Below are 10,339 nucleotides of genomic sequence, written 5' to 3' on the forward strand. Positions count from 1 at the left end.
ATACTTAAAAACACCCGTAATTTTGTAAAAGACAATTATGAAAATATTAAGCAACTTTACTAAATTAAGCCTAATTTCCCACAATTAATCCCCCAAAAACCACTAACTAAATGTGTATTTTCAAGCTCTTATCATATACAAGCTAGAAAGAAAGTATTAAATGGAGGTCATTGATTACGATCTTTTGTCGAGCATGTTGTGTGCATGCTAGAAAATGTCGAAGGAGGGAGCCTTGAGGAGCGCCAACGACCGAAAAATACAAAACCACACAAGTAAACAACTCATCAACAACAAACTCCAAAAGAGCCTAGGATCATCAACAAAAGAGTGGCAACTTGCTGGGTTGGTTGGGGAATTTTCACAAACAGTTGAAGGGCGGGCAAAGATAGAGTGGTGCACGACAAACGATGAGTGTGGGGGGTAGGGAATAGTAGGTTGGGTTTCAAAGAGGGCATGGTGGGGATTCAAATGGTGGCGGAATGATGGATTTCCTGTATGAATATCGATTGAAATCCAACCTCAAATATGGGTAGTCGCGAGGAAGAATAGTGGCCAGATTTTGGCAATTAATGGGTGCACCGATGTTGGCATTAGGTGGGTTTGAGTGAGGGAGGGCCAGGAGGGTGGATGGAGGTGGTTTTGGGTGAAAAAACAGCCATAAAAGTGGCCAAAATGTCGATGGTAGCGTTTGCTAACGTGCATCATCGAGCTAAAGAATATGGGAGGAGTTAGGGTTTTTTATTTTGTATATAGGGGGTAAAATGACATGAGTACCCTTTGACTGTTTTAGAATTCACCAAATTAACGAAAAGAATTAACGGTTGGTGGCTAATTGTCTTTTTCAAACTTTTTGGGTATGAAATCGTCTTTAGGGCAAACTTCGGGTGGAAGGATGTGGTTCGGCCTTTAAAATAATCAACTTTAAAAATAATTTATGAATTGTTTGTTTTGCTTAATTTTAAAATTATTTTTTATTTTAGGGAATTAGATATGACCAATCCAAAAAGACCAAGATAATATCCTCTAATTAATTTTATTTTCTAATATTAAACATATTAAAATTTATTTTTTTTTAAATTGTAAGGGGTGTTTGGATCATATAATATTTCCTTTTAGGGGAATGTTATATTAACGGAAAAATAGATCACCTTGAAGATTACTAGGAATATTTAGAAAATGTGTTTGGCTGATTCGAATAAATTAGTAAATAATATGTTTGCTTAGGAAGGTAAATAGGTGGGTATGTTATATAGATTACTAAATTGCCCTCCTTTTTAAATATTAATATAATATTATTTATTATTATTATTATTATTTGAATAATCTTTTTTAACCCCCTACATTTGAAATTTTGCTAAAACACCCCAACTATATAAAACTTTAATTTATAACAAAATCACCCCCACCTACCCCAAGCCATTGCCGGTAGCCAGCCACCACCGCCAGCCGTCGTCAGCAGTCAACAGAATGACGCATAATTGGCTGTATATAGTTGGTTGTGAGCCGACAAAGCCATTTTTGGCCATGGATCTCAAATTCATGGCCGTTTCATAGCCAGATCTATGGCCATTTCACGACCAAAGATGTGGTTGTGAAAAGGCCAGATCTTTGGCCGTTAAATTGCGGCCATGAAACGACTATAGAAACAACTAGATCTGGCCGTTTCCGACCATGGATCTTGGAAAAGGCCTTAACGGCGCAAAACTAGCCAGATCCCGTCGGTCGTGTACCATTACAATAACTAACACCGACAACCAACAGTGGTGAGTAACGGCTGGCAGTGGCCTTGGGTGGTTAGGGGTATTTTGTTAACTTTTAAACTTTTTGTGGCTGAGATGTTTTAACTAATTTCTCAACTATAGGGGAGCTGGGCTAATTTTTATTTAATTTGGTAGATATTTAAGGGTAGTTGTGTCCGAAATGGTTTTTAATTAAGGGCAAAATAGGTATAAAAATCAATTACCCGGTAAAGTTTTAATCCCAGGGGTGGAGGAGGGTATCAGATTACCCCCCACATTACCAACGGTAAACACTAGTTACAATAAAAAATTCCTATGATATTTTATTACTTGCAAATCAAACACCAAAATCTTGCAAAATAAACAAAAATTACCCCCATTATCTTATATGCCCCCCATCCAAATGCATCCGAAGAGTTTAAGAATTTTAAAAAGAGCAAACAACATGTTCCCACCCAAGGTTAAGCGAAATACCAAGTTCTCACCCCTCGTTTTATAAATTATATTTTCCCACCCTTAAATTAACAGAAAAATGTTGAATGAAACGAAGAAAGGGTAAAATAGTCTTTGAACACACACCATTCAAAACCATACCACAGCCTTCCCACTCCTCTCCCTCCCTCATTTCTCTCCTAGATCCAGCTAACATCACCCTACCATTGCCGCCTCTTCTTTTTCTTCTCCTCCTCCTCTCCTTCTTCGTCTCTTCCTCCTACTTCCTTTCTTCTTCCCTTTTCTTCACTTTTCTTACTTCTCGAAATAGGCTCCACAGCGGCTGGATTTGGCCGCCTTAAGGCCATCACACAGTGGCCAGATTTGGCCACAGCGTGATGGCCTTATGGCGACCAAAATCCAATAGCCTCCACCTACTACCATGACCACTCCGCTGCTGACCTTTGCCCTTCCAGCCATTTTGCTTCGCCGCAGATGACCATTTCCAGAATTGTCGTTATTGTAGTTGTGTTTTGGAAAATTGTTGGTTGTTGGATTTTTGTGGGAGATTAAGTATGAATTTTGATTTCTAGTTGATTTGTTGGAGTGTTTGATTGTTTTTACTACATATTATTGGTTTTTTTAGGTTGATTGATGGATTGAAGTTGGTATTTTTGAAGTATTCTACGACTGCCCCCCAAGTATTCGAGAAAAGTCCAAGGGATTTGCTTTTGTAGGGAGAAGGGCTATTGCGCGATTGGGTTTCACAGATGTAGTTGGTTGGTGTGATTGGAAAAGAGAGGTGGTGATGGTGATTGTGGTTGAGTTTTGGGTGGCTTTGTGACTGAGTTTGTGGTGTTGGGTGGTGGTGGCTGGATATTGATGGTGGTGAAAGGTGGTGGTGGCTGGGTGCTTGAAATCAAAAGTCAAGGGTAGTACAGTAATAACACATTCTTAACTGTTAAATTCATTAACAATGTTAATTTAAGAGTGAGAATCTGGAATTTATAAAACTAGGGGTGGGAACTTTACATTTTGCTTAACCTTGGGTGGGAACATGTCGTTTACTCCTTCAAAAATTGAAAACTGACCAATCGACTAGTGTTGTCGGCGAATATACTGATGGTAAGTGAGTTGACATCGCTGATACTATTGCACTCATTAACTTAGGATAGTTTCTTATATTCAATATAGTGAGAAACTACATTCTGTTTTAATTTCCAAGTATATATTATTCCTAAATTAATTTTCTTGTAGTATATGCTGTGAAAGGATTAAATGTATAGTTGGAACTTGGAAGGAGAAAAGTAGATAGATATCTAGTAGCATGGTGTTGCGATGTGAATCAAAATCCAATAATGAGCTCTAGTATATATTTAATTTCAGTATGAATTGATGCACGAGATGATATATATTATATAGAAGCATATGATTAATAATTTGAAATTCGCTGATATATCTTTTCCCTCCTAAAAGTTATTGGAGCAACTGCTGATGAACGGCCCCCACATAACACTAGGTGATCCTTTTATTCTAAAAAAGAAATTGCATGTCAATCCCAAAGAGAAGAAAAAGCAATTGCATGTCTCCTGATAGTTGAAGTTGATATGCTACTTTATGAAAGTCTTCGAAATAGTGCAATTTATTATACTTTGAGAGAAGAGGACACATCTCTTTTCCCATTTGAAACTTAAAATATCAAAGGGTAGGCTTAAGGAGAAGAAGTAGGTGCGTGGACTTCAGTGTCCATAGGTCTCTGCTTTTAACCTAAAAGCTCAATTTCATCAAGTTTTCCTGTAGTCAAAAGGATCACGTTTCACACCCACCACCACAGACTGATGAGATGGAATAAAGAGTGACAAACCGCTTTGGTTCTAATTAAGTCAGAAATAATACATCAGTAGAGTACAGAGAGACAACTTATCTTTCTTCTTTCCCGAAACAAAGAAAGAAAGAAAAAGCACATCAAAGTAGATCACAAAATGGAACAAAGTTCAATGAAATTTTATTCAAACCCCTTCATCTGCCTTCCGGGTGCAATGGGAAAAGCTCTAGAGTTCTATCCCCTTCCTCTTCCAAACATTCAAATGACCAGCTCCTGCACTTCCTCTTGTACGGACTGTCTCCATCTCTTTCTGGTACTACTTGATTTCCCTGCTGTGCAAATATATATATAATAAATTTAGACCTTTTAGTAAATACATGATTTTCAAGACCATGAAGTAACTAGTGCAAACGGGAGTGGATCCACATACCCTAGAGTCCAAAGATATAGTGGTAAAACTGGCGGCTGGGGTTCTCGGACAATGACTAATACCAAGACTATTTCGCTTCTGTTTTTGTCTCTCACGGGCTTTGTGGTTTTGAAACCAGTAGAACACATTCTTTCCTTCTATCTTCCCGTACTTCCCTAGCTGTGATGTGATTTGTTCTATTTGTTGTGCATTCGGAGTTCGCATTCCTCCCCTATACAGCATCTCCAGAATTCCTATTTGTTCTTGTGTTGGATTCCACCGTGTTCCTCCAGGGTGCGTTTCCACCTGCTGTATCACTTGTTTATTCAGTTTACTCCTAGATTTTATGTTTAATTTATATCTTTTGGCTTTGAGTTATTTTATTCATAGTATATAGAATCTCTTTTGATGTTGCATGTTTCAGTAGTTAACTAATATGCTGAGAACATGAAATAATGAAGGGATAAGTATGAAAAATGGAGAATTGAGATGGAGTCATCACCTGAGGAGAATTTCTCTTGTCGTCAGAAGATCCAAGTTTTCTAGGACCACTTTCTGGTCGAATGAAGGTCTTGAGATCGAAAGCAGTGACAGTAGTGTCTGTGTTTGCCAGCTTGGGAGCAAGAGGGCGTAAACGCTTGCAGCCAAGCGTAAGGGATGGTTCGTGCTCCCAGAATCCACGTGCCAACTGATGCACCTTCATGCTTCCCATGGTGAAGGACTGAACGATAGAGAGTGGTGATTATATAGGAAAATGAATAAGAGTTAAAGTAAAGAAAGTGGATATGAGGTGGTGCTTAGAAGAACCAAGACCAAATGATGAGGTGAGGTTGACTTGGGTTTCCATATTAACTTTAAATGATAATTGTCCAAAAAAAAAAAAAAAGAAAGAAAGAAAGAAAGAAAAAGAGAAAGAGACACGTAACTTAAACACAGAGGGAGAGTGATAAAGAAAGCAGTAGAAATGTGAATAGAGGGAACACACAAAGAGAGAAATAATTTCATAATTGTAAATGAGCGTGTGGGTTTGTGTGAGTGTGAGTATATGCGTGTGGGTTGGCCCGTCTCATCGGTCGTTTTTTTCTTGCTTTCATGATAAGGTGTCTATGCTTTTCGGTGCTCTCTCTCAAACTTTATTTTCTATAAAGTGAGAGAGGGAGAGGAATGAAAAAAGATTCCTCCAATCCCAAAACTTGAAAATGGAACTCTTTACTTTTCAAGATACGGATATTAATTGGGGGAGTGAGAGAAACAAGTGAATGCCGTCGTCTTTAAGTGGTAGAGAATGTTGAAAAAACTAACTCACATTACAATATTATCTACTTTCAGTGCATGCCATATCTACAATCCTCTTCTTTGGAAACTGTTGCTCCAATTTCCTAAACTTAAAAAAAAAAAAAAATACCCTTTGTCAAAAGAAAATGAAAGGCTATCTAGTTTTATACGCAAAAAATTTTTTAGTGGGTCACGTGTATATGTCACATGGATAGGGGTGTAGATGAGCCGAGCTGAATCGAGTTTTCGGTTTAATGAGCTTGGCTCGTGTGCTACAGGATCGAGCTCGAGTGCGAGTCAAGAAAAAAGGGCTTGAACTCGAGTCGGCTCGTGAGCTCTTGAAACAGAAAATGAAGAACTATTAGCATTGACCCAATTCATCAATGTGTTAGTAATTAAACGTTCAAGAAAACCAAAATGGATTCAAAGCTCACTGAGATACATATTAAAATTCTTCCCAGCTCATGAAATATTTTTAACAAAAACGGTTTACTCACCAAATTCTTCCTTCAATTTCCGATCGGCGACAGCAAGAACACGTGATTAGGGGTGTCACTTTCATGGTGGACCGAATATTTGAGGGTTGAAGAGAATTTGGGGGTTTACGGTTTGTATCGATTTGGGGGTGAAGAAATCATTTCAATGTTTGTGGGATAGAGTCATCGTTTCTCCAACTAATTTTTCGATCGGTGACGGCATTAAGGCGGGATGAAATTGGCTTATTCACGGTGGAGGGGTTTAGGGTTTGTTTGGTTAGTGTTTACGATTTGGGGGAAACTGATTTGGGGGAGAAAGTGTCATGTTTTACTATTTTTTAGTTAGGGGGTAAATGTCGTTTTTTGAAGTTTTTTAAAAGTGCAATTTTTATCTGCCCCGCATGGTTTATAAAACTAACCTAAAGGTCCCTACGACGAGTTCGAGCCACACCAGGCTCGCGAGCTGATGAGTCGAGCCTCCCCCTGTTCAAACTCAACTCGCTCACCCCATCGAGTTCGAGTCGAGTCGAGCTCTTAACGAGCTTCAGACGAGTCTAGTCGAGCCGGCTCGCAAGCCGCTCAACTTGTCTGACAGCCCTACACATGGATATTGTGTATGATAAAATGATGCGATAACTTAGAACGTCAATTATAAATTTAAGGGTAATTTCATACGTCCCAGAAAAATACTTAAGTCAAAACACTTTAACAATTATTCGAAACTATCAAATTCCTCTTGCTTATAAGAGTATTTGTTATTTTCTAAAATATTTTTTAATACTTTCCAATTTTGACGTAAATATTACTAAATAACACAAACCTTATAAATTTATGAATACATGAATAATGACATATTCTAAGATTCTCTTCTTAAAATAAACCACATAAGCATGAACTTGAGGCTGCAACCAAAATTATTTATTAGGAAGGAGATTATCGAGATCCAACAAATTTATAATTTAGTTGGTGGATTGGATTACAAGAAGCATGAACATTTTGAAGCTTTTCTGGCCATTAAATTAATTTTAAGCCTCAAAAATTGAATTTTTACATTATTAGAATTTATTGATTGTTTAGTCAAAATTGGAGTTCCGGAAATTAGTTTTTTTTCACAACACTTTTCTAGAGATTCACTCTTTTTTAATATGAAGAATGTGGGGTTTATATAGTTCAAGGTTAGAATTAATAAATATTAAACGTTTTCTTATAGAAGTACACATATATTCACCGATATTAGATGGTTGAGTAGTCAATTAGAACTCTTTTGTAGATTATTTAAGAGGTCTTAGGTTTAATTTACCTCTCGTGCTAATAAATGTGGTCACTAGAACTCTTACTTGACCGGTAATTTCAAGATCCTGAACGATTAGTTAAGATGTGGTCATTAGATTGGTTTGGACACTCTCGGTTATTAAACAAAAAAAGTACACATGTATTCGTGAAATCTTATCATAATTCATTGTTAAATCTCAAAGAACACTAACTGATAGGTGTAACCCTTTGCCATTAGAACCGAAAATTAATTGAAGCCAAGAAAATAAACAAGGAAACTCTGCATGGAGAGATCAGGAAAGAGAATACAAAAGATTCATGATCGTTAAAACGATAATTAAAAAAAAAAAAAAAAAGACCTCATGGTTGGATCTTCTTCTTCTCATTAATGCATGCATCCAAGAATTGATCCATGGCTTTCATGGAAGAACCCATAAAATTCTCCTCATCTTTAAGAGCATTCTTAATTATCTCCTTCACTTCCAAAGCTTTCTTCCTAATTTCCTTTCCTTTCTCACTCTCATTCATCACCATCTCAATTTTCGCCACTATTTCCTCATGAAAAACCTCACAACTCCTCCCTCTTGCAACCTCCACACAAACTCCAATCTCCTTCTCCAGCAACTTCACATTATAAAATTGCTCCGCCACCAGTGGCCACCCAAGAATCGGCACGCCATAACTTAATGCTTCAACCAAAGAGTTCCACCCACAATGACTCAAAAATGCAGATAAAGATTTATGAGATAAAATCTCCACCTGGGGTGCCCATTTATGAACCAATAGTCCACGCCCCGAGTCTTTGATTCTCTTTTCAAATCCTTCAGGCAGCCATTCATTCGCCTTAAATTCTGAGTTTATGTCAAAGCCTAATGGTGGCCTAACAACCCAAATGAAAAATTTTCCACAAGCTTCTAAAGCCATTGCCATTTGAATCATATTTGATGGAGATATAGTGTTCTGTGATCCAAATGACACATAGAGAACTGAAAAAGAAGGTTTTTTGTCAAGCCATTTTTTACATTCCTCCGGGGAGATTCCGAAATCTCTTCTGCTTCGAGCTTGGCTTCCTGGAGCCAATAGAACAGGCCCAATAGGCCAAACCTGACGGCCTAATTTTCTACTAAAATACATCAATCCAAGCTTGTCAATCTCCTCTACTGTGTTGAACAAAATTCCATCAGCTTTACTCCAGGGAGAAATCAGCTCTTTCCTTCGAAACGCTGTCGTAGGGTCACTCGCATCCGCAACTCTTAAAACTTCTGACAACTGAGTGACATGAAAGGTAGAAGCTTCAGGAAAATCCGGGAGCATAAATTCATCAGAATCCGTGTTCCGGTGAGGTAGATTTAGCCACAAAGAGTAGTAACAAGCAGAACCAAAGGCACTACAACTGATGAATATAGCATGAAATATTCCAAACTCTTGAGCTATCTCTTTACACCATCCTAAAAACATATCTGAGATGATGCAAACTGGTTTTTCTCCATTTTGTTCATGGATAAGATTGGAGACAAGTTTCCTGAAATGGGGTTTCAAAGACATAGAAGCTTGAAAGAGAGTGATGAACTGATGATATGGAAGAGAATCCATGTTTTCAGCGTCAGGAGGGAGGCCGTGATCTGAGCTATTAAAGGGGAGTTCAAGAAGATGAATGGAGGAGTTTGGAGGGAGAGATGAGGTGAGTTTCTTGATATTCAAAGGGGTGTTAACAAAAGTTATGGTGTATTTGTTTGTTTTCTCTATGCGAAGGGCTAATGCTAGTAAAGGAATGATATGGCCTTGACCCATGTAGGGAAACATCACTATGTTTTGTTTGGTTTCCGCCATTGTTGTTGTTGTTGTTTCAAGGTTAAGAGAGTAAGAAGGATGAAGAAGACAGGAATATTTGGCGTACGGTATATATGAATTAGGCTTTGGTAAGCTTTTTTCACCTTCTTTGTTTTAGAAATTAACAATGTCACCCCTTTCTCGATTAACTTTCCCTTCTGACTTGGGATGAAAAAATCCACATTACAGATGGCCCCCATGTCATTTGGGCTGAGGACCAAGATCCAGAATTCAAGGATGAGGATAAGATAGTGTATTCAGCTTGACCTCACCATTAATATTCGAATTAAACCCAAAGAACTTTTTAATACTGTTGACACCCAATGTTTTTAAAAGGTGTTACAATCTCATGAGACTAAGAGATTGATTTCTTATGGAAACCTCTTAAAATTTATCAAGAACTCCCTCTAGAACTGGAAAAGGTTTCACTACTCAAATAAACTTTCACTGGTTGATAAATATGTTCTAGCCCCTATTCTGTAAATATGAACAGGTCTGGGCGGGATCCCATGGGGATACACCCATCCCCACCCCCACCGCCACCCCCAGGGAATAGTATTCTCCCCATCCCGAAGTTATCGGGAATCCCCAGTTCATTTACTCTTGCAACCAAACATCATTTTGTACATATATCTTGTATGTGTAAGTGTAGTATTACTTTTATTAGAATTACATAATTATCCAATTCATATCCGTGAGATTGTTACAGCGGTCAAAATTGGATACCTGGAATTTCTCATTCTGGTGATCCACAATTTAAATTTAAGATAATACTAGTTGAATTATAAAACATATTAAAAACCAAATCGGACTGAAAACAAGAAAAAGAATATGGAAGGAAGGGAAGCAGTCAAAACCAAACAAATCAAGTAAAGTGTTATTCAAATTTGGTAAACAAGTCAAGATGCGGCTGGGGTTTGGTGTGCTGCCATTTTGCTTCTCTGTGAGGTTCTCTTTTGTCTACCTTGTTGGTGGTTGGTGCTGGTGATGGCATTGTTTTTGGGTGGGCTGTGCAATTTGTTTTTGGTTTTGTCTTTTTTGTTGGTGGTTGGAAGGTGGGACATGCGGCTTTGTTGGTGAG

General features: G+C 37.9%; 2 protein-coding genes across 4 annotated transcripts; both read right to left on the bottom strand.

The window, feature by feature from the left end:
* Positions 1 to 3,677: 3,677 nt before the first annotated feature.
* Positions 3,678 to 5,190, bottom strand: LOC116112668 (WUSCHEL-related homeobox 4-like). 3 transcript variants are annotated; one of them, XM_031398807.1, is made up of 3 exons: positions 4,908 to 5,190; positions 4,427 to 4,711; positions 3,678 to 4,328 (listed from the first exon to the last, which is right to left on the bottom strand). In XM_031398807.1, exons 1-3 carry the CDS (start codon positions 5,115 to 5,117, stop codon positions 4,191 to 4,193), a joined length of 633 nt encoding a protein of 210 aa, XP_031254667.1. In that variant the 5' UTR covers positions 5,118 to 5,190; the 3' UTR covers positions 3,678 to 4,190. The 3 variants fall into 3 exon arrangements, with proteins under 3 accessions (XP_031254667.1, XP_031254650.1, XP_031254658.1); XM_031398790.1 differs by having other exon boundaries at positions 3,690 to 4,328; positions 4,427 to 4,714; positions 4,908 to 5,186; XM_031398798.1 differs by having other exon boundaries at positions 3,725 to 4,325; positions 4,427 to 4,714; positions 4,908 to 5,179.
* Positions 5,191 to 7,769: 2,579 nt separating this feature from the next.
* LOC116112699 (UDP-glycosyltransferase 92A1-like) lies at positions 7,770 to 9,258 on the bottom strand. Its single transcript, XM_031398816.1, has one exon. It carries the CDS (start codon positions 9,256 to 9,258, stop codon positions 7,789 to 7,791), a length of 1,470 nt encoding a protein of 489 aa, XP_031254676.1. The 3' UTR covers positions 7,770 to 7,788.
* Positions 9,259 to 10,339: the final 1,081 nt, after the last annotated feature.

This window comes from Pistacia vera, unplaced genomic scaffold (assembly GCF_008641045.1).
Source record: "Pistacia vera cultivar Batoury unplaced genomic scaffold, PisVer_v2 Contig1200, whole genome shotgun sequence".
NCBI lineage: Eukaryota > Viridiplantae > Streptophyta > Magnoliopsida > Sapindales > Anacardiaceae > Pistacia > Pistacia vera.

What these genes read in the sequence shown, in the direction of transcription:
- LOC116112668 (XM_031398790.1), bottom strand. Translation starts at nt 5,117, where the DNA reads ATGGGAAGCATGAAGGTGCATCAGTTGGCACGTGGATTCTGGGAGCAC. An exon ending in ACAAGAGAAATTCTCCTCAG is followed by an intron (nt 4,715 to 4,907) that starts GTGATGACTCCA and finishes CAAGTGATACAG; the next exon opens with CAGGTGGAAACGCACCCTGG. An exon ending in CTATATCTTTGGACTCTAGG is followed by an intron (nt 4,329 to 4,426) that starts GTATGTGGATCC and finishes ATATTTGCACAG; the next exon opens with CAGGGAAATCAAGTAGTACC.
- LOC116112699 (XM_031398816.1), bottom strand. Translation starts at nt 9,258, where the DNA reads ATGGCGGAAACCAAACAAAACATAGTGATGTTTCCCTACATGGGTCAA.